At 33.9% G+C, this 24807-nt stretch overlaps 1 protein-coding gene and 1 long non-coding RNA gene across 4 annotated transcripts in view; both read left to right on the top strand.

Moving 5' to 3' along the window:
* The window catches only part of hook (hook microtubule tethering protein), a 243394-nt gene extending 231660 nt beyond the window's left edge, over nt 1-11734 (top strand). The window contains exons 16-18 of one of the 2 annotated variants that reach the window (XM_067110807.1): nt 42-166; nt 5190-5254; nt 10243-11734. In XM_067110807.1, the coding sequence (XP_066966908.1) occupies nt 42-166; nt 5190-5208 (144 nt within the window). In that variant the 3' untranslated portion in view covers nt 5209-5254; nt 10243-11734. The remainder of the gene's footprint in view (nt 1-41; nt 167-5189; nt 5255-10242) is intronic. The other variant, XM_067110806.1, reaches the window with a different exon arrangement.
* A 3972-nt stretch (nt 11735-15706) lies between these two features.
* On the top strand, nt 15707-24666 carry LOC136842891 (uncharacterized). 2 transcript variants are annotated; one of them, XR_010854370.1, is made up of 5 exons: nt 15707-16067; nt 17666-18108; nt 19563-19702; nt 20710-20857; nt 24075-24666. It is a non-coding gene; the product is annotated as an uncharacterized lncRNA (long non-coding RNA). The 2 variants fall into 2 exon arrangements; XR_010854369.1 differs by having other exon boundaries at nt 19563-20857.
* Nucleotides 24667-24807: the final 141 nt, after the last annotated feature.

Here is a 24807-nt window from a genome sequence, read left to right as displayed (position 1 = left end):
GTGTTCATCATATTTCTACTAATGTGCAGTTTTGAACACAGGGTATGCAGATGCACCGTCAAATGATTAGCCAACGTTTGTCTACAATGGATCAGGGTCAAACGTTCCTCACCCGACAGCGACAAGCTTCCACTCGGCGTGTTCCCATGAACAATATGGGCAACAGGTTTGACTGAATTATTTCATTTTTCAGATATTGCTACCTTACTGTATAGTTGTAGCATTTTGATACTGCCTACTGCATGTTTTGGACTAACAAAAGTATATTTTTCCTTATTTTGTAGAAGTGCTGTTATTGAAACATCAGTACAATTTTATATTTTCATGCAGACAGGGCATTAGGATTAGTTATGCTATGTGCAGAATTACAGGGCTATGTAGATATAGGTAGAACGCAGGCCTATGCAAGGAGTGCCTCATGTAATTTTTATAGATTTATGATTGTTCATTTTTCATAAACAGATGGTGCAGTAACGTACAATAATTAGTAGAATATACCTCAAATTATTGTGACGAAATTTAATCATGTATGTGACTGACTTTCATTTTGTTACCAGTAGGAAGTAGTTTTGGTGTACGATTTTTTAAAAAGACATTGATTAATATAACTAGCTAGCGATTTTTTGAGCTATTGAGATGTAAAAGTTTAAAGCAAATGAATTTATGAGAAATTATATTTTTCCTCAACACTTAGAAGATAACAATTTTTTCATCATGCTTAGCACAGCATTTCATTCAGTTGTTTTTTGTGCTTGGAAATGACATATATCTCAAGCAAAATGCATTTTGTAGTTTTTATGAACACATTAGTCCTCACTATGTCAATTTCTCTTGTGGTCAGAATATGTTTTTATGTTACATTGCCTTCATTTTGAATTGAAATTACTGTAGATTCTTAATATAAAGTAATGTTGCAGCATCTGTGCGAGTGAGACGTAGAGAGCCGAGGTAATCATTAAAGGACAGGAGATAGAGCCCTCCTGTTGTGAGTCCTTTATATTCTGTCACTGTGCCAACAATCACTAATCTGGCTGAGACCAACTACTGTATAAGAGAATTCTTTGTAATTGGTTGGTCTGTCTTATGGAGCCCTTGGGGCACCATGAGAGTGTAACTCCTTTGAGGACGAACGGCAGTTACCCTATCAAAAAGTAATGTTACTATTCCCCACTGGCATTTAACACGTTGCTTGATACATAGAGTAGTTTTACTACAGAAGGAAATTTTTTATGGACTTTTTAAAAATCACTTTGTTCAAGTCTCATGTTTTAATACCATAACAGTACAACTTTTACCACTGATAGTTTTTAAACTTCTGATAAAGTTATGACAAATGTAGTTTTTTTTTTAAGATCTCATTCCATTCGGTTTTTGTAGTTGCTACCTAGATATTTTCTGTGTTTTGTTGTAACATTTTACCAAATTAGTATTTTGATGTTTTATCTTATATTCCAACCTTTTAGAGATGAGCAGTAGAGATAATTTCCCGAAGTTGAAAGAATTGAGGCTGCAAGGGAATGTCATTCAAATCCTGTTTATTATATTTCTGATCACTTAGAATTTATTTGTAATTTTGTAACTGAAGACTACAAGTGAGTGTGTAATCCTGGTTTGACTCAAAGAGGGAAATTGTTACTGATGATGTGTCGATATTTTTCAAGAAACCTTTTTCTCTTTTCCCACCAAACTTGCTTCATGTTTGATAGTACTGCATATGGTAGCATAATGATGTGAGGACTTGCCCAGTACAATGCATAGGTTTGTGAATGATTAATCTTGGTTCAAGTTTAGGGATAATTAGGATTTTAACTCAAATGGATCAGTTCTTGGTGTTTAAAAATAGCTATATTCTGTTTTGCCTAAGTTTTAACCTAAAGTTTTATATTGAATTTTATTGGCAAATTTTGTAGCCCTTTTATTAATTGGTGTTCTTTACTGGCGATGAATTATATTTGTGGGTTAGGTGTTGGCACTGTTGATGCACTATCTATTCAAGGCTAGATCTAAATGAAAAACTAGCACTACTGTGAAAAAATAGTCATTAAAGTGTATTTCATGGAATTAAAAACATTTTTAGCACTTTGGTATTACCACTTTGAATTGGCAAAGGCAGTAGACAAAAAGTTAAATAGATTTTATGAGGCAAAGTGGAAGCTAAATAGGGTAGGCTAGTAAGACATTTTCGAGCATGGACCAGAAGAGACTTTACTCAAGGCACACTGTGAGCAGAACCTCCTACACAGCATAGTCTTCATCTATCAATGATTTGGGATCTACCAACCTGGGACTGAAAACTTCATAAGATTAGATGGTACAACTTAATTAGTTATTGAAAATTAACTCAGTTTAGGTGGTTCAGGATGGGTCACTTGGTTATAACATCTTGAGGCTTATGGTGCCTAAGAGGACGAAGCACTAAAGATCAGTGATTAATGTAAGTTCCCTGAACAAACAATGGCTATAACACAAACTGATTAGATACAGTGGGCTTCTAAACACAATCTTTTTATTCAGAACTTAATCTAAGTACTGTAGATCTAAAAGAGATTACAGGAACCATGTGCTGACTTATGGTCTTCAGTCAGACCCATGTGCCATATAAAAAGCTTAAAAGTTAACTTTCGTCCCCCCATAATTAGTCATTAAACACAAGTGAAATCAAAAGGTTTTTAGAAGGAAGGAATAACTTTTCAAAACAGCTTTGTTATATAGTATATGCACACCTGGTACATGTACTTGGACTGCCCTTCTTTGATTTGCATAAATCAGTAGACTGTCGAGGAAAAAGTGAACGTTCTTGGAGGTGACTAGGGTTTTTCCACAGTGAGGGCAGATCTATGTTTTTAATTATCATTCCACTAACTATAGTAGCTCTTTAGCTTCAGTCTGTTTTCTTCAAGTTTAATGGTTACAGTGAAAGAATAGGCTTTCATCTATGAATTGTGTGATAGTTTAGGAGAAAACTTAAATTTTGTGTGAGAAGTAATTTCTCTAAAGTTAGGATGAGAGTCAGTGTATCTCTGCTCCAGAAGAGGATTAGTGTACAGTGTCAAAACCAGGTGAGAACTGATATCTTTGTACAGTAAATCCTTTTCAGTCTTGACACATCTCAGCTTCAAATGAGAATATGTTCATAAAGTTCAAATGAGAATTAGCGTGTTTTTACGCTTTGGCAGAGGAAGAATGAAAACCTGAGTGCCTTAGCAATCTTGTCAGTATTTTTATATTGTTAAATAATTAATTTCCATGTTTATTGCAAAAGTTCAGTTGTGGTATTATATTACTTATTAAGCGTGTCGGCATCTGTAGACAGCAGTTGAAAAGAATTAAATTTGTACAGTATTAAACATTTTTTTTTATTAATATAGATATTGCAATTGTAAAAGAAGCAGCCATTAAATTCTAAATGGTGATGTAAAATCTTGCTTGGTTTGGTGAAATTGGGAATTGTATTATATTTTTTTAAAGTTTATTCATGTATCGTGACAGCTAATGGGATTGATTGTTTATGATACAGTGTTATTACAATTCATTTCTAAAATCTCATGACATGCTTTTCAAACTATATTAATACTTTATAGGTATATCCTCCAAGACAAAATATAATAAAGTTATTGTTGTATTTTGATATCTTATTTGTAATACATTGCAAAATGTTAGACCAAAACTAAACAAGCGCTAACTAAAAATAAGGTGAAACTCAATTATAGTTCTTCCACAAGGAGTGTACTATTATTGTATCCATTCATACCACATCTTGAGTGAAACTTAAAGCTTCAGGAAATGTACAAGAAGGTAAAGATTCACTTCATTCAGAAATTTGACAACCTAAGTATTATGTCTAAAGCTGAGTAAGATAAACACCTTTGAAGTTTCCAGTTCACAAATCATTAAAATTTTGTATGTGAAGTTGCAAGGAGTGGATTCAAAAGTTCTTATTCTTGTGAACTGTAAAAATGTTACGTTTGTTTTATATCTTTTGAGAATCTGTTGTAAATTTTAACTCATACCAGTAGAGAATGGTTTTGCATATATGCAAAATTGACAACTTACGATCATTATACAATGTCTAATTGGTGCTCTGTAAGTGTAACTTGTGTGCTCATGTACTCAACTTAATCTAAAAGTATAATTTGTTGAGTAATAAATATTATATATATTTTATGGACAACTAACTTCCTGTTGAGCTGGTTGTTGCTGTAAGGTTAATTTTTTGATGAATAAATATATAAATTACTGTACTAGAAGTAACTGAAGGTAGCCATTATGATGAGTTACTCGTAAGGAATTCTTTTAACAGACTCCTTTCCATGACTCATTGTTTGTAAATGAGAATCAGTACTCTACTTCAGTATAGTCCTATTTTTAGGGTAAAGAAAGAAAAGTAGGAGAGTTCTTTTTTATTCACAATTTTATGTAATCGTGTGAGGTGAGTACTGTATTAGGGAAGCAGTTGACTAATCTTAAACGCGTCCTAATAGCTTCTACAGTCGGTATTGAAAACTGACGTAGTAACATATAGAAATGTTATTCAGTATCTGGTAGAAAGCACAAGAGTTTCATCTCCGTGATTACTCGCTAAGTTTGATTAGTAATTAGTGCATGTTTTGAATTGTTTGTGCAATACTGTGATTCATTCAGGAGTGAACAGTTCAGTGTGGCTTTTTAAAAGTTTATAAGTAACAAACTCATTTTTAATTTTTCATCTTTTCATCCTTATTATGGTCAGTTTGTTGATTATGCATGGAATGTACAGGCAGTCCCCGGTTATCGGCGGGGATTCCGTTCTGAGGGTGTCATAACCGAAAATCACTGCTAACCGAAAATCATTTATTTTCGGGGCTTTTTAAGTGACTTTTGGGGCTTATCGGCGTCGAAAAGTGCCGATTTTCAGTTATCGGTGCCTCTGTTAGGTATGTATTGTGCCAATACCCAATTATCAGCGCCGACAAGCGGAAATCGGCGATTTTCGGCACCGAAAATCGGCGATTTTCGGCGCTAGACAAGCGCCGTAAAACCAGATCGCCGTTAACCGAGCCCGCTGTTAACTGGGGACTGCCTGTATTGACAGAGTTTTTCCTATATCCAGATGACTCAATAAATGCAATGTGTACATCTTAAAAGAATGCCAAGAATGAAAATACCCATGTTTGATTTGATAGTAACCTATTTCTGTATGTGCATTTCAGTGAATTTTATGACTATTAACGGCGCCGATTGTTTGGTTCTCGAGACCCCCCCATCCCTGTGCATGGTTAGTAAATTGGCATTACCGACTTGCCTGTACAGTTGGTATTTTTTTTCTCTGTCTCAATATGTAGCACCCAGATATGTTTGCTCTTTTCATTTGTACTTTGCCGTACAGAAACCAAGTTCTGTGATGTATTGTGTCTCGTGTTGCAATAGGAAAGTTGATGAACACTGGATTAATCAAAAGGATAATTAAAGCTTTTGTATTATGACGAAATGCCAGAATTTTTTCTTGAACCTTCATTTATCACCTTATACAGTACTTGCTTAAGTGCAGTAGTGGTTTAAACATTGTTTTCTTTTTATTGAATATTTGTCGATCAACATTGCGCTCTTTTCTTTTTACCGGAAGAATGAACAGGCATTTACTTTTTTAATTCATGTTTGAGGATTATAGATACTAACACAGCCGTGTTTCATTTTGTTACCATTCCACTTGGTTTCTCACCTTCAGTGAGGAAGACTGGTAGCTACTCAAAGGAGAATATAGAATGCTTGTATTCTGTAAATGAAAAAGAAAGTAGATGATTTCTGTGCTCCAAAAGTAGCTGTTTTGAGGTGGCACGTGTTTATGCACATATTTTACTTCCACAATTCTTTAACAACAATTATCACTGCAGATAATGCCTTAAATTGTGTTAACATAATTAGTTCTTGCTTGTGAAAGTTATAAATTGACAGCACAGAACCTTGAGCGTAAATTCCTTCCTCCCCTTTGTTTTTGTAAAACCCCAGTTTTGAAACTAAAAATATGTAACTGTTGGCTGCTGAACAGCAAAATGTTTAGGTTTATCTGAAACTTATATCTTGACTCAATGTTTACGTAGTGACGAGACCTTCTGTCATAGATAAGGGCTAAATTTTCCATGAACTTAAGTCTTGTCTCTACTTGATGTTATCTCCTCAGGATTCAAATTGTTAGGGATGAGAGTGTTAGTATTTGAAAATTGTTTCCCATGACCAGTCTTTTCATGTGAGCTTTGGTAAATTCAGAGAATGTAGAGGACAGTATTTCTTTGCAGTATTATTTTGTACAATAAAAAAAAAAAGAGTAGAAGAGTTTTGTAGGTTACTAACATACATGTGGATGTATATTATTCACATATTTGGTAGTACTGTGTAAACTAGTGGGCTTTTGCAAATTCAAGGTTTTGTTATTATTTGTTTATTTTGTTTTGATCAAAAGTGCTGCAGCTTTTCTCTCTTTGCCAGGAAACATCATTAGGAACTGCACAAGTAGTAGTAGCATGCCACACATGCATCTTTATAGAATACTGTAATGATTTTATGGGCCTTGTGATGTGTAGTAGAGAGAATGGGATTTGCACTTTACATTAGTACCCAGCTTAGATGTTCTGGCAATGGGTAAAAGAAAACATGAAGATCTGCGGAGTGCAGGTAGTGTGTATGCAATGAGCATAATAATCGTCTTTTAGCTAGAGTACTGTACGTACTTTGCTTTTCCACTGGTGAAAAAGTAGAAATAGGAAATTGACTGTAAAAGATTACCAAGAATTAATATATAGGAAATTGACCATAAAAGATTACCAAGAATTAATATACAGTATTACAAGTCAAAATTTATTCAGGATATAGTATTAATTTCCAGTGTCATTTATGTCGTTATTGAATATATGAAGTGTTTCACTGTTTTCTAAATATTTATTATATGGTGGTCATTATGTCCTTATTTTTGACGACAAGGCACAATTATTTACTAACAGATCAGTCAACAAAAAATTGAAATACAGTAGTGTTTTAGAGAATATGTTTGAAAATGTTGAAGAAATGTTCAATAACCATATCTACAAACTTTCAGTAATATATTTAATTGCTCTATTGATTATAATGTAGGGATATTCTTGAAGACTACATTTTACATGTTACATAACAGTCATTTTGTTTAAATTCTAGTCCTTCAAACCAGCTTTCAGTGTAATAAAAACTCTAATGTTAAAGGTTTCCTAATCATAGGGGAATATGCCATATAATGCCGTGATAAACATTGCTGTAAGTTTCAGAATTATAAATTATATAAACCACATTTGCCAGCATAAAAGACATACCTCTCCTCCTCCCCTTCAAGAAAATAGTCAACAAAATTCAAGATGTACCTCAGAAGGAGAGGATCAAGTGAACAATTTATCTGACAGGCTGTGAGCAACTAGTTTTGCTAACTAGTAACAAATCCCACTCTCAGACATAATCACAAGCGACTGTGGTCTCTTAAAGCCAAAGTTAGATTATAAAGACACTATACATACTCATGTATGCAATTTTTTTTAGACTAGATACAGCAAAATTTCAGGATGTTGCATTATATGTGAAGTACAGAATAACAAAATGTGTACGTAAGATATTGAGGCTTATGTGCAAAAGCTAGTCTAAATTATGCAACCTAACATCAGTCTATGGTTCACACATTTGTGTGGGCTTTTAACAGAGCTCTTAACATGGCAAGAAAATATGTTTACTGTTTCTTCTCATTTATGGTAATATTAAGACACTGATTGGAAAGAAGCTTCAAAACAACATATATTGTAGCAGAAAGTTCTGTAACAATGAAGGAAAAAGAAGTTATTTTTGTTTTTACCTGAGTTGAGGTGCATCTTGTATGAAGGCAAATGTGGTTTATTACAGATAAGTAAATTTTGTTGTAAATGAGATGAATATTGTGGTACTAATTATCCAAAAAGTTTTGGCATATGGCTTGTGTCTTCATCTAGTTTACTTTGTACAGTAGAATCTACTTTCAAATTCAATTTTGTCATTAGAAAGGAGGTTTTACAAATGTACGATGTTTAAAATGTCACTTTTGATGGTATTTTTCAGAACTTATTCCTGTGAAAAATACCTCAAGTTGAAAGTAAATAAGCTTAAGTGCTAAAGCCACAGGAATACTGTAATATTAACCCAGAGTCTTTAAACTGTATGTTCTCCAATTTAACCAAAGTGTTGCTATATGTAAAGACAAAGGTCTTATATCTGTTTAGCTGCAGAGTAATAAAAAGTCTCTAAAACCTGAATGTTAATCATCATCGTCAGTTTTTCTCTTTACGGAGCTAGACTTACCAGTAACCCGTTCTCTTCCCTCGTCTATTCTGTGCATTTTCTCCTTTTACTTTTTCTGTGGCGTGCCACTTGCACTTCCTGAAAACTTGCAGTTGCACTCAAGATTCATGAGAAGTACATTGAATTTTCCAAAAATTTTATTCTTGACATTTGCTTTTTATACATTCTATCAGGTATTTTAGAGCTGGCAACTCATGATGTGAGCAGTGCAAAATGAACATAATTTGAAAAATGTTGGATCTCAACCTTGTACTCATTGTTAATGCACCCCACTGATATGCTAGCGATATATAATGGTTGAAGAATGAAAGAACTAATTACTTCTTTGTTGAAGGTATACATGACAATGAAATTAATTTTTAATAGCAAGGAAGCTACTCATATGAAGCACTGTTTGGTTCTTTTGATTTTTACTGAGGCTTATGTCGTTAAAGTCTAGAAAAAATAAATTACAGTAAATTCAGAACATTCATACGGAACATAACAGTTTTTTCAGCTAACAAAAATGAAAATAAACAGTATAAAAGTTATGTGGTCTTGATTTTCAGTCGTTTTCTTTCTTAAAATTTGTCTTTTGAGTATAATGTCTGAAAAAAGTAGCATTGTTTGTGGTAAATATGATGAATGTTCAAATTAATATGCATACCCAAACATTATACAGTAATCCATTACCCGAAAAATTTTTAAAATAGATACTGACTAGTCCAAGAATAAGAATTTAAGAACAGTTTGAAAGGTAAACTTGATGAAAATGCTTTAGATTATGTTTTGAAATAAGGCTCTGAAATTTGCTTCATGTATTCATAAGTCTTTGCTTAAATAATACGCTATTTATCTGTTTCAAAATATTATTTGTGGAAATTTAATGCAATTTCTAAACTTCAACCAACAGTGAATATCAAAACTGGAAATAAATCAGTTAATGATATTTTGACAGAATTGGATAAATTTTCAATTTATCCAATTATTACACTTCAAAGAATTGCAGGTAATTGGACGAAATTTAAATTTTACTATCAAAAAACTAACAATTTTAGCCAGCTTTATGAAAGTTGAGTATTTCAACTTGTTGGTGTTGTTAAAACTACCTACTTAATTGAAGCAGTAAGAATTGATTGTCTACCGAAGGATCTTACATGCAATCAAATGCGTACACAGTACTGTATGTGGTATGTTTTATAAGTTACACAATACAGGAATGTTTAATGCTGAAACAGCATTAAAGAGATGCAGTGCAAGCTGTTTGTTTCAAACTCATTTTGCTGTAATCAGCTACTTTAATCTTCTTCACCCTGTAGGGGGTCAGTGCCTGCAGTGTACAGTATATGAAACAGTGCAGTTTAGTACTAGCGGTTTTCTTTGTAGAGACAGCACTTTTTTGTCTTTATTTAACATGAATCCATTCGCATTGCTCTCTTTCTGTCTGAGAGCCCAAGTTCTTCAATCAATCCTTGTGGGATTTTGTCTTCTGTCAAACAGACTGTACTTCAACTTCAAAATTTGTTGTAGAATGTAGGAAAACGTGTATTTCATTTGTTGGTCAACTGAGAAGAACGTTACTCTGATAGCTACTAATGCTGTTAACTCATTGCTTGTTTATAACATTCTTTTACTGTGCTTTGCCAGCTTTCTTTAGTGCAACTGGGTAGGTGTGGCTTTAGCATACATGCTTTTTGATGAAAAAAACTCGACAACAATTTTTATCTTGTCTTAAAGAAAAACCATGTGATTACTAAATTATGGAGTACTGTACAAGCTTCAGTAATAATTGTAAATGGAAGGTGGCCTATATGAATATATCACCAAATATTTATCAGTGGACATACAATTCATTGTTTTATACATTAAGGAAATTTGTTTATATAAGGATAATGGATTGGCACTCCACAACATGTTCTAATTTTCTTTGTACATCTCCAGGCACACTCCGTCCAGCAATCAGTATGATGACATGAGAATCAGCTGACTTCATGATGTCTTTCATAGGCCTGAAAAAAATAGTAAAACCATTTGAAGTTATATTTGATATTTGGAGTTACGGTTCAGAGATTGTAAGTTAAAAATCGAAGGATTTATTCCCCAACCCCCTCCCCTTCCCCCTCCTCCTCCTCCTCCTCTTCCTCCTCCTCCCTCCTGTCCTTTTGTGATCATACGAGGAGAAAGGTACACTTACTCGGTTATTATCTGTACTCTCAAGGGTTACTAATTGTTGCTAAAAATATCTGGAAATGGTATCTTAATAATGAATTGCTCTCCATAGGTATTTTAAGGTGGTTTATGATTTTATGCATTATTTTAACCAGAGTACACAGTACAGGATTTACTGCACTAAAATATCTAATAGACTATTCTTTCTTTAGAATAACAGGAGTATCTGGCTGAAATCTGGAAGTATACACCCATTTTTAGGTAATTGGTAGTATCACTGAAACAGGAATAATATAGTTAAGGGAGGCACAAGGTTTCACATTGTTTATGTATTGGAAGCACTTTCTTTTTTAGCTTTAAAATCTTTATTCTTTTTTTTTTTAGACTGGCATATCATCTTGCATATCACATAGGAGATCTTTGCAGTTTTTTTTGTCGTTTTGATTATTCAGTATGAAACGCTGCATTGAGATTCAAGATCTTAAAACTCCTTCTAGGTTCTTCTTATTTGGCAGTCTTTGAAATGATAAGAAATGAATTGCAATAAATTTAAATTTTTAGGTGCCAAATGTGAGTTTTACTTCAGACTCTTGTTCCCTTGACTGAAAAAGCAGTTGCAGAGGTGTCAACAAAACTTGTATGTTTACAATTGATACTTTGGTTTTATGAAAGTAAAGTACTTTATTTAACCCTTATGCAAGATTAAAGATTCTTATGGAGCCTAGATTTTGCGCAGAATTTTAACAGTATGGAAATATATAAGTATCTGATTTTTTAAAATTATGGTGAAAGCGTGTTCTTTATTCATAAAAGAATGAAATTGGTACTGTATGTGTTTTAGAGCAATAAACATGACAAATAAATAAAAGGAAGTATCAACTTTTATGCATTGTAAAGCACCACTCAAAAAAAGATTTTTGGCGAGTGATAGTTGCTAGTTTAAAATGACTAAAGTTAAAACCAATTACAGTATCCCTATATAAAGGCAGTGAATTACAAATATCCAGTGATAAAAATCTAAGGTGTCAGGTATAATTGCTTCCTTTTTTTATTGTAATATTTTGTATGAAGACCCATATACAGTATACACATGCTCTTTTAAAACTGGTTTTGTATTGTTTTTAGATTCTGTCAGGAATTTTTCTCTGACTTAAAGGAGAGTGAATATTGAGAGATGATTTTGCCTTGCTAGCTGTAGTTTATCGTTATGAAGAGGGTAAAGTTTTATATGATAGCATTTCTTGAAATAAAGTATTTAAAATACTATGTTGTTTTTCTTTATCCCTGACAGAATTGTGGAACGCATTGAATCTTTGGGTTTCAAAGTGATTGCCACTGAGGCTTTCCAGCAGTCATTTGGTAAATGGTGCTGATACCAAAATTTATTGCAGAACCTTGGGTATATTCCTACTTTGCTTAAGAATTATACCTACAACATTATTTTATTGGGGTTATTGTACATTTACCTCCAAATTGTATAAATATACAATATATTTGTGTTTTGTAATAATTTGCATGTTATACTTTGCTGTCATTTTGTGATGGTAAACAGGACATGTGACGTGATTCTCTGAAGCCCATAAAATGTCATGAGAAAATCAGGAATGAAAAACTTTTGTGTATACGGGCATGTTTCTTAAAGAAGCGACAAAAGAGATTTTCCTGATGCATGTTATGTGATCACCTGCCTTGGAAACCATGTTCACTACCAACAGTTTAGGGAATGTCTTCAAAATTATAAGAATTAAAAAAAAATGTAACTTTGAAAACACTATAATTTTTTACAAATTCCTATCAACAAAAAATATAATGGGATGTGTACACTGGATGTTTAACTAGATTTGTTCTAGGTAAAGTGCTCTAGATAATGTAAACAGAAGTGGGAGCACTCTTAGGTAGAATTACTCTCAGTTGTCACTTGGGTAGTTTCAGTGTACAAGTGGTGCTGAGCTCTCTTCAAGAAAGCTCACCTATAGGTGATTTTATTCATTCATTTACATAGATGTCCTGTCTATGTAGAGTGCTGCCTTCAACATGTCATTTAGTAAGTCGTACATTGAAACAGTGCTTAAACAACACTTTCAATACACCAATCTGGAAGGATCTCCAAACTGTAGAAGGTGTCGTTATATGAACGTCATTATAGAGCAAAGAAAACAAGTGTCATAAAAAAGTAGATGGTAAAAGTTATTGAGTTTGGAATCACAAGAAATTGGCCCAATCTGTGTTATCAAATGGACAGTGAAAAAAGATAAATAAAAAAATATATCATTGCCAGATTAAGATCCTCTGGGGCCCTTAGGCTAAGGATGCAGGAGGGGCCTTGTCAGATGAGCGAATTGAGACAATCGGCTGGTTTTTTTAAATATGAGCAATTCAGGAGTATTCTGAATCTATATGCAAAGCAATTTTGAGGAAATTGGAGCAATATACTATAATTAACATTAGGTTAATTATGCTTACTTTGAGAGCACACAGTACTTTGCAGATTAACCTAATCTTATATGACGCACATAACCAAATGTCGCAAATGTAAAGGTTTCTCAGTAGCCACTATAGCCAGCCAAAATCAGATCAAAACTAAGCTCGAAATGGCAACATCCAAGGTCTGCATAACAGCAGGAATAGCACTACAGCTGACAGACACCCCGGCAATGAAAATTTTCAGAAAATTGGCCTCTGGTTCCTCTCCTGGTCTACCACTTTTTCTGCAGTTATACAATTTGTAATATGGCTAGTTCGGGGCCACGGGGATCCCCAAAGTTTGGGGGCCCTTACGCTTAGCCTAGTTATCCTACTGGGTAATCTGCCAGTGTATATGTGTCATGATGGTGAAAACTAAATGCTATACCACACGGAACAACCAGTACAAACATGGTAATTAGACAATGTGTTTTGGTCATACACTTGAATCATATATATCCTTACATACAATAAAAAAACATTCATATCTAACTTGGAGAGATGTCTGAGAGATTGAGGAGAAAATGAATATTAAAATAGTCATGTTTAATGCTATATATATATATATATATATATATATATATATATATATATATATATATATATATATATATATATATATATATATATAAATTTCTGACTCACGTCGGGATCGAACCCAGGTCTCTCAGGTGGAAAGCAAGGGCGTTACCCACTGGGCCATACAAGTCTAAAAGAAGTTGGAACCTGAGAGCAACTGCACCCAAGGAATTACCTGGGCAAGCTAACTGCTTGCATACCAGCGAGTTTTCCCCAACTTCCCGACTCAGCAATGACCCAATAGACAACATTTCATTCGAATTATCCCTTCTGAGTGAATAAGATAGAAATCATCAACACACAATCACGTGTGGAACAGAAATAAATTTCTGACGTGAGTCAGAAATTTATTTCTGTTCCACACGTGATTGTGTGTTGATGATTTCTATATATATATATATATATATATATATATATATATATATATATATATATATATATATATATATATATATATATATATATATATATATATATATATATATATATATATATATATACATGTGTATATATATTATTTATATATATATATATATATATATATATATATATATATATATATATATATATATATATATATATACATGTGTATATATATTATTTATATATATATATATATATATATATATATATATATATATATATACAGAAATGGGCAGATATCAACATAAATACATTTCTTATCAGCATGTTCTGCTTAATTTGTGGTTGAAAATACATAGCCTTCACAGGCAGTAGAGCAGTCTCTAGATCTAATCCATCACCACTTTATGGAAGCTCTAGAGTGAGTAGAGTTTGCTGTGGTGTAGAGATTTCTAGAGTAGTCTCGCTAAAATAAGCTAAGTCTAGTTAGATTTTACTCTATAGTGTACACTTAACATTAGATTCTCTCTCTCTCTCTCTCTGGTTTCAGAATTTTTGGCTCTTGAAGCATTTATTCCTTCTTCAAAACTGGTACTTGATAAACTCTATGCCACAATTTGCAATATTTAGCATATGAAACAAATTAGCTAGAACACACTGCATCAGTGTAATAATTTTAAGCTGAAAACATCATCTGATATTATGCCCAAGGACGGCTGCCCGCATTATTCCATTGTTAATATTTAAATATTTTCGAATTTTCAATTTCAGGAATTCGTCTGCTTTGTCTTTACCAAATCCTGATGAACATGAAGCCTCTTAATTCATGGTTTTCCAGTAAACAAGGTTATTTACTTGTACAAAGTAACCAATTCCTAATTTAATATCTGAACAAAAATTGATTTACGTTTCACAAATGTTCATTGCGAATAAGGACAATGGTGCTATGGTATAAGTAGGCTACCTGCTGAATAGCAGAAGCAGAAAGGTTTTGAGAAGGGAAGAATGCCTAAGATAAGAATAATAAACTCTCAATTTGTAAAATATATCTCCAATAGTTCTAAATATTTAGAAAGATTCACTTCTATTCAATACAAGGTCACTGCATTACCTATTTAACGATATATGACTGTTTATATAGGAGTTTGCCATGTCAAATTTAGAATTCAACTGTTAGGTAATTCACTCAAGACAGAAAAAATACGTTCAAAATTCATGATTCTTTGGTAAGAGAACATCGTTATTTATAAATTGCATTAATTAATATAACTGTGTTATAACCTCTAGTAACTTTGCCAATGATCAGTTTTTCTCTATGGAATTTGATAGATTAGACAATAGTTATTTTATGAGGGTTGAGATACAGAAGTTACTAATGAGTGTGTATACATTTTGCATGTTTAAAGCTTTTGTGATAAAATGTAACGAAGTTTAGTATAAAAGGAAAATGTTTTATTTTAAAACTTATATATTATATAATTTTCATAAAAACCAGTGCATCTGACGTAAAATCGAAGGCAATATCGTTTTTGTACAGAAAGTAGTTGTCAGTTATAATTTAATATTTTATATATTTCTTATAGTTACTCTGCATTGTCAGCTGGTAGATGTCCAGAGCGGCAGCTTTATGCATTCGTTAAAAAATAAAAAACTTTTACAAAATACGCAAAATGCTTAAACCATTAAATAGACAAGAAAAAAATATTTTAAAGTAATATTTGTGAATGCATAGTGCAACATTACTGGAATGGAAGCTTTTTGGAATATCGATTTGGTACAATCAGGCTTTTTCTTTCTTTTTACATTTGAATGTTACTCTTTTCTTTTTGTTTCCCATTCAGAAATTTGTTTACTTTTATTATCCCGAGACAATATTTTAACCAAAAAAAAATCTCGCTAAAGCCCTCAGAGCTTTCGAATATTGAATGGAATATATTAATCTCTTCATAGGCACTGAGCGTGATATATTTATGAATATGTTGTTATTAATATTTAGATTTATAGTGGAACACTATTAGGAAATTTATCGTTTTTGAGGTTGAAATAGACTGCTTCGGTTAATTGTAAATTATTTTAGATTAATAAAACGTAGCACAAGTTAGTCAAATGAAAGAGGAAGAATATAGATGCTCAATCGCTCATTACAACGTGTCAGAAGTAAGCAAAGATTGTCAGCTGGTCCCGTTAGACAGGTAAGATCTATTTATAGGTTAATGTTCCCTTTTCGTCTGTTTCGTTTGTATTTTTGTTATTCATATTTGTTGCATCATTATAGCCTGTGTTGGTAGATGGTTTTTGTGTGTTTTGTTTATTGATAGATAGTTTTTGTTTGCGTTATTTGTTTAGACTGACTAGGCAAGGCAGGCCCAACAAACATGGATGTCTAGGCTAGTAGCTAATATCGGTTGTTGTTAGCAGTGTCCAAGTGCTGTGAAGCCTTAAATTTAACAGAATTAACCAGTTTTAACTTGACTGAGCCTGGGTGGAACATAATAGCCCTACTTCTTCCAGGTGTAGACAGTAGCCTATAGGTTAACCTAGTACACTGCTGTATAATTTGATTGTTAACCTTAGCCCAGACTCTACAACCAACTTCTGGTCATTAAAATTTTTGGGTAGGATGTAGGATGCAGATGGAAGGATCACAACTTACTTTGGGGTTGTCCATGGGGGAGTGATGCTTTCCTGGCTAGGTAAGGGCATGATGTGCAAAGCTAGGTAAGGTAAAGGTAGGGTTGGTTAGGTCATAGGTAAAACTGAAGACTACTATTGTGCCCCTCTGGTTTGGTAACTTCAAGTTTACGTGCAAAACGGACCCTGTGTATAGTACCACCCCCTTGGGGATGAATGTTAAAACATAACCGAAGGCGGTAAATATAAACAAAAGCAAAGTCATAAGCATAAACAAACGGCTGTGAAGATTCTGGTCGGCGACAGGCAGGAAGCAGGCCGTGGTAGTAGCCTAAAGTTTTAGCGGGTCGTATTCCGTCTTGAATGCCTACTGCAGTTAAGGGGTAGCCTAGGCCAGACCAAGTGACCTCCATCTACGTCAGATCCCTCTTTTGTTCAAGGGCTAGGCTAGTATTCAGAAATTAGTAATAGCAAAAAATTGGACAGTTTTTTTAAATATCTGTTCTTGCTAAGATTTCTAAATCTAAATCTGGTGAAATATGAGTTCACTGATATGCTAGTTTTCACTAGTTTTGGTGTGACTTTGGTGAGCTTGATAATTTCTGTTAGAAATATTTGGTTGACCCATTACTTGGGGGAGAAACCATAACATTAAGGCTGGGATAAATGGGGGCTTGGTGGGACCCAAAAGCCCCTACCCCTGGTTAGGCAAGATGTGTCATCTCATGTTAGGTAAGGCAGTGAAGGTTATGTTTAACCATATCCTTGTTTTCACCAGTTTTCTTTACCCCCGCCCAAATCCAAAAACCTGTTTCACGCATATTAGTATGATTAATGAGAATGTGGATGCTCTGTTTATCATGTCGGATGTAAACAAAAGTAAGCTTCAGGTTGTCCATTTTGCAGTCTCTGTTGTTCATTTTATCTTTTGTAATATTCCACATTTGTTCTATCATTGTGTGGGTAGTTCTTATTTTTTGTAATTTGTTTAGACTGACTAGGTTAGACTAGCTTATCCCAAGCAGGGACCAAGATTGGGTTGTATGTAAGGCTCATACAAGCAAGTTTGTTAAGACCAAGTAGCCAATGTATGCTTTGCTTAACTGAATTAAGGTGCTTAAAGTCCAGTCACCAGAATTAACCTGTTTTAATTTTACAGGCTCAAGAATTCATGGATTACTGTATATATCAGCAAAGAATGCTTTGTCAAGAGGACCACTATAAAGTTGTTTTAGTGAATAAAATGAAGGACTTGGTTTCTGGATAGTGTGATATTGTGATGCCTCATCAGAATGAGGTTACTGACTGACTCGTATCTGAGCGACTGACACAAATCCCCTCTTGAAGCAGTGTGGTAAAGATAGTAGCACAAGTAATCTGCTGAAATATGATTTACAGGATGTCTTTTAGTACTGATCGAAGTCATAATTGCCATTGTTGGGAAAAAGGAAACCACCTCTTGAAGATGTTTTTTCTGAAAGGTAAAAGTCCTTGGAGTATGCAGATGTACAGACAAGAAATCAAAAGGAAAAAGATTCAACTCAGGTCTTATTGTGGATGGACAGCCTCAGTTTAGGAACACAGGAGTGAGATACTTGGAAGGTATAGTACTATGGTCTGTTTTGCAGATTACTGATGCGAGTGGCTTTCTTGGGTTTTATCCACTGACAGATTGAATCACTTTATGCTGTGTCATGTAGGAATCAGAGGAGCATTGAAGTAGAAGAAAATACTCGAGTTGGCCAAGTCAGTTCTGGAAGTAATTTCCATCTTTTTAATAGTACAGTACTGTATTTGAGTTTTTATATTTAGATAGGTATTAAACAGGATTGACCTTTGGTCTATCAAACAAAGTTTCCAAGTTCAATTTTTATGTGGCTATAACTTTTGTTTCAATATTGAATATTGATCTAGGTCTTATTGATAGGAGCATATTTAATCTTTGAGGTGATCTAATAGTATGTTATTATTTGACCTCGGGTGAGGAGTTGAACTGTTTGTTGTTGAGGGACATTTGTCATTTTATCATGTGCTCATTAACACTTTTGTCTCTTCCCATGCAAGTCAGATGGTGTATGTTTTGTAGATTTTTTCTAGTGTAAAATTAAGTGCAATGAATGGAGTGTAAATTCTTTTTTTAGCTTCTTTGTAATACCTGTATCAATATTCAGTTAATATTATTATTGGTTATTGTCATTATGTTTTGCTACTTATTCTTTACTTTTCTGGTATTAGTCACAATAAAAACCTGACGCCTACATGTGAAGGTTGCGTTAAACCTAGTGACCACAAGAAGGTTTCCTTCAAGAAAAGTTATGTTCAGTCAATGCAGCTCTAACCACAAATGTTTTTAGATGACTTCCAAATTTTGTTCAACAACCCTGATGGAAAAGTATAGCTAGTTAATGTTCTTTTGAGAGTAGATAAAAGTAAAAGTCACAAGGCAGCTGGGGTTAAAGGGATGCTGCGGCCATGAGGCGGCACACTGTAAAATGAATGTAGGTTTCTGTGGGGATAGTATTGTCTAGATTTGACTCGTAATCTATAAGACATGTGCCTGGATAATTCAGTTGATAAGTTGTAAGAAATAATTTAACTAGACAAAATATCTCCCCCCAGTTACAGAAAATAATCCATAGCATTGCGGTACATATAAATCAAAAGTCTGTAATATTGACTTTTGATGGAGGTGGAAAGCTATTTCCTTAATGCTACTATCACTCCAATGGTTATTGTGAAATAGTTTAACCATAGTCAGTCATAGATTTTCATTTTACCAGAATCTTCAACATACTCTGTTTGTTCAATTACTGTGTTCTCAGTCGAGGGTAGATAAGGTGCAGTTTTTATTTACAAGAACAAAGCACTTAGCGAGAGTTAAGAATTTAGGTCAGTATGGGTAACTGAGTTACGTAGCTGTTTTTTTCATCACCATCACTAACAGAATGTGTTAAAGAATAGTTATGCTATGTTTTACTGAGTCTTTTCATATGACATTAATTTATGAAATCTTTATATATATTGACAGTGCTCAAGACTTTCCTTGTCCTTTACAGATCATTGTTAGCCATGAAGTTGGAATCTTCCGGCAGCGTAGATGAAAGGAAGGATATACTAAAATTACTTTTTGTATATATTGTGGACCTGTGGGTTTCATCAATGTTTTTAGGTCCAGTGTATGTATATAAGCCTGAAAGTATGTATTCCTTTAGATTGCTTTTAGATTATCTTTCTTTAAGTTATGTTGATTTCTCAGAATGTCTTTTTCATTCTGTCCATAAAAAGAACTTTTTTCATATATGGTACAAACCCGGTCTTTACATGGGGGAAAATCTCTTAAGCGCTAGGTGGGTCTGGTTAAAAATAGAACAAGGGTTGGTAACAGCAGGGTGGTAGCCAATGGGGAGAGAGTAGGTGGAGTCTGACCTCTCTTCCCCCTCTTGTGTCGCGTGAAGCACCAGTCATCTCTTGACTGTCTTCCACACAAGGATTGCACTGCCCTGTATTGCATAGAAGCTGGTTTATTACCACTTCCTGCCCTATCTACACCTTGGTGTTCTGTTTTTTTTCCTTTGTGTTTATCTGTCTGTTGTGCATTAGAGATGCGAACGCCCGATTCATCTAAGAAGGGTTTGCTTCAGAGAAGATGCCCTGGGGTAGGTAACAACCCTTGCCTCCATTATTTAGCCTCTTTCGATACTGGTCCTCATATGACTTGTAGCAGATGCAGCTCTAAAGAAAAAGAATTATTTCATGAAAGGCACCTACAGTATTTACAAAAAAGTTTTGTTTAGAGTCAGAAGTTACAGAATACTTTCTTTTGAAGTAGTTATGTAATACCGTATTTGGTTATATGGGTTTTAAGCGACATTTCAGTTCAATTTTAGGTTTACTAAGATGGCACATAATTAAGTCTTATGAGTTTATATTGAAAGATCCTAGTTTGTAAGTTTGATTTTAGATTTTCATTGACATTTTTTACTTTTAAATCTTTCTTGTGTAAAGGAAAAATTAATAAAATTTAGTTGTCTGAGGTTCGTATTTCAAATTCTGTTACTGTACAATGTTAGTTACAAAGTGAATCCAGTTGAAAAAGGTCTATTTATGTTAAGATTTTATATTATCTCTAAAGTTACCTTTATTGAATCTACTATGAACATTTTGTCCTTGAAAAATTTTTCTGTCATAGGTTGTCTTTTTCAGCCTCAGTGCTCCTCGTTTTGAACCAGAGAAATAAGAATTATGCTTCTTTTTCAAGCCTGTTAACAAATCTGGTAGGGTTTAGTACTGTACTGCATTGCAGCAGTGGCCAGGCTTTTGATTTAGTTACAAAAATCAGTTTTTAATACAGGTATGTACATGTAAGTGCTTGTAGTTAATGAGACATTGTGGTTATTTAGTTGACATTTTGTGAAGCACAATGGAATATTTTTCGTTTTAAGTTATTTTAAAGATTGTGTGTTCATATGACAAGCAGACCATTTACAGTGTCTTGATGCCTTATTGCTTGACTAGGTTATTTCAAAGTTTTGCTCGCAGATTGCGTGATAAATACAAAGTACAGTTTATGTTTATCTAGAAATTACAGCAGCACAGTTTACGGAATTAGTGTTGACTGTGGGATATCTTGAATACAATAATCAGGTGTAGGGTCTTTGCTGCTTACCAGTTTTTCCTGCTTATCATGAAGGTATCAAAGCATCAAGAAGTATTGTATATGTACAGTGCATTTCCAGAGGATACGGGATCTCCATTGGTGTAGAGACCTGGTTAGTATCCTAGCTAGGGTATTGTTAGCTCATATTTAAGAGGTGTTCATCTGTAGAGGTTTATACTTGTATGACTGGAAAATATAGTCACCTGAAGAGGATTTATTGGAGTGGATGATAATCAGTAAAGTTTCAAAGGTCTTGCAAAGTTGGTTCATTGGGAGAAAATTGATGATATTGAAATCTCATCAACCATGGCTCTATGGGGAATTTTAATTAAGGTGTTTGTATAACCATTAAAATTCCTGTACAGCTCTAAAGGGGTTTCTGCAGTTCGTTTTGTCATCGTGGGCTAGTGGTACAGTCCTGTTGACTCCTCTTAGCAAAATACAGTATTCTTGTTTGAGGGTTTGGTTCTCACATCTGCGTAAATGCAAGGAAATTTATCCGATATGGGATCTACCTATATTGAAGCTGTATGGAACATCTGTCAATAACACCCTCCCAGTGTGATAGTCTGTACTTTTAAAGTGTTGAGTTTGAAATCAGACAGGTTGAATTATTTTTGTGCCGCATTGGCCTAGATGGTTATGCATTTCCTTATGCCAGCTTGATGAGTGAGTTGAACAATGAAGTTACAGTATTACGTAGTCTTGGGTAAGTAGCCATAATTTTAGTAGTGTCATTTAGGACCGAGCAAGGTTGGTTTGCAGATCTATATCTGCTGATGAATAATGCTCGGGGGGTTTCTCTGCAGTCCAAACTTCTTACCTTGTGAAACAACCTCTCTCCAACCTGTTTACCCTAACTGTCCTGCTTCAGGACTTTCTAGGGAATCCTCCAGAGAGAGGATTAAAGTAGGTAGATGGAAGAGGATCTTGAGATTCATTAAGAAGTCAGTTAGCGAGCTGTATACAGCGCTTGGTGCTTGAGACTGAATATCTGACTCTCTGCCAGTGTTCCTTCTTTTACAGCCTTATCATTTAAGAGGGTGAAAGCTGTCATTTGATAAAAGGTTATTGGTGGGTTTTTCCGTGGGTATTTTGTCTAGCCAAGTGATACAGCATCAGTGTAGTTGATAGGTTTGTGTTTATGGACCTTTCCGATTTTGTTCCAGAACTTAACATTATATTTTTTAGGTAGAAATTTGCATACATCTGACCAAAAATTTTGTATAGGTTAAAAGTTTGCAAATGTTAACATGGCAGTTTCAGGGTATGAATTTAATGTGCAGACCTGCTACTTATCGCCATTTTTAGTATGTGATAACTACAAGATTTTTTTGTAGAACAAAACCTGTGCTTTGTTGATGGGACCTAAATGTGCTATTAAGTGCTCACGTATAATAATGCTAACTTAAAATTCTTGTATAGTAAATGAATTTGGCCATTCTTGTGTTATAGTACAACTTTTAATTTATGTATTGTATATCCAAAGGATCTAAAATCCTGTACTGAAAATATTGTTGAAGAGAACTTTTTTAATGGCTTAAGTTACTTAACTTTGCTTCATGGAAAATTTCTTTTGACACAAGTTTAGGTATGCTTTTGGCCTCTAATTCTGCGCCTGTGAGAAAGTGTGTGTTTTATGAATGAATACATTAGAAAGTAATCTTTATTAAAATATGTTACATATTTTATCAAAGCAAGTTTAGGTATTGGTAAGTTTGGGATAAGAATATTGTATGTTTGCAAATATGAAGGTTTATTGTCAGTAAAAGTGACATTAGTAGTGCATTACCAAAGAGTTTTGGATGTTTTAGTGAGGTAACCTTATTGCATTTATATTTGACTTGCATGAGCAGATATTTAAAAAAGTGATGTATTTCATTTACATAAGTATTTGTAGGCCGTAGAATTGAATGATTTTTTTTTTTATTTTTTAAAGTCAAGATAATTTTTTTTGTAGTCTAACCGGACTTAAAGTGCTAGATCTGCCTCTCGAAGGGTTAAGGAGTGTTGCAAAAGTTAGGAAAGCAGAAGTGGGAGTAGAATTCCATAGTTATGCGATAGGCTTTGGATGACTATATACGTAATACATTAGTTTTTGGTTCAGTTGACCTCAAAAAAAAATATATCATCAGAGATTGGTATCATTTTTGGCAATGGTGGGAATGATTGTTTTTGTGAGAGAGAGGGAGAGGAATGTTTTTAGGTATGTAGTGTAATCTCTTACCAAATTACGATGGAAGAATGGCCACACAACTAATTTCACAACTAGCCTAATTAGATAAACTGACACATCCTGAGAGCGTGCTCAAAACCTACCTAACCCCACGAATCCCAAATCCAGATAAAATCCAGATAAAACGCACTCACCCACTAACTCCCCTTCTAGGGTTGCCAGAAAGAAATAGCTGCCAATAGTTTTAAAATCTACCACATACAGCTCAGTTAAGTTTGGGAAGCAGGTGGACAAATACACAACTTGTAATTTTTTTTTTTTTTTTTTTTTTTCTTTTTAATCTGTTCTCTAAGAAGGCAGGTTGAGGGGGAGCTTATAGAGAAGTGTTACTGTTTTATTCAGGAAGAAGTGTAAAGGTGCAGGAAACAAGTCAGCTGAATTGATAATTATTGTTGTTTAATACAGGAATTTGAGCAAGTTATAAGAATGGTACTTTGGTCATGAAAATTTATTACTCCCATAGAGTTATTTGTCACATGATGTAGTTCATAAAGGAGCCAGAAGAACTTGTGAAACAAAGCTATTTCATTAATTTATTGAAAAGGTATTTTTCACATTCTTGAACATAATCATACAAGGTTTACTCATGGTCCCAGGGTTGTGTCAAAATGAAATTCATATTGTAATTTGTAACATCTCTTTTGTCATGAGTCTAAAGCTGAAGGTCTCTTCCAGGTGTAGTTTGTTAAAACTGGAAAGAAAGTCCTAGTGCCACCACTCCATGGAGCTGGCTGTATGGAACTTCACTGGTACGACTGGAATCCTAACACTCAGAAAATGGCAGTTGGAGAAAATACAAGCAAGGCTAATTTTCTCAAGTTCTTCTGAGCCCAAGACATCTCTGGCACTGTGAAAGTTCGAGCCCTTTTCAGAATTCCAATAGACAAATAGTTATCAGTAGGCAAAAATCATTAGCTGCATATATTCAAGCTACTGTACTCTTAGACTAAAATGAAGCTTTTTAAGAGATCCAATTTCAGTTAATAGTAAACTAGATGTCTTAATAAAATGCTTCCAGTAAGCAAATTGTTGCTAAATACCATTAACATTCAGGGAAGACACATTGTACTTGTTATAAGAGTCGAGACTCTCAAGAGTTCTCCCGTAAGTAGGGCAGTGGTAAGGGGTCTCAAGTGCCATTATACTAGTTCTTTAAGGTCAACCCCTTTTTGGGGGAACACTAATGTATTAGAAAAAGTTGAAAAAATTTTTAACTTTACCTTCCTGAAAAATATGCTTTGTGGAAAATAAAAGATTACTAATTTTTTCTTTGGTTTTACTTTTCAATACACATGCCATACGAAATATTGCAGTAAGTTTTTTACGTAGTGCTATCATTAATCTATAAACAATAACCCATTACAGAGTAGTACTAACATTTTTCTAAACTGTAACAGTACATTGTTTT

This window comes from Macrobrachium rosenbergii, chromosome 10 (genome assembly GCF_040412425.1).
Source record: "Macrobrachium rosenbergii isolate ZJJX-2024 chromosome 10, ASM4041242v1, whole genome shotgun sequence".
Classification (NCBI taxonomy): domain Eukaryota; kingdom Metazoa; phylum Arthropoda; class Malacostraca; order Decapoda; family Palaemonidae; genus Macrobrachium; species Macrobrachium rosenbergii.
The sequence above is the reverse complement of the archived record's forward strand: the minus strand, read 5'-3'. Positions and strand labels throughout refer to the sequence as shown.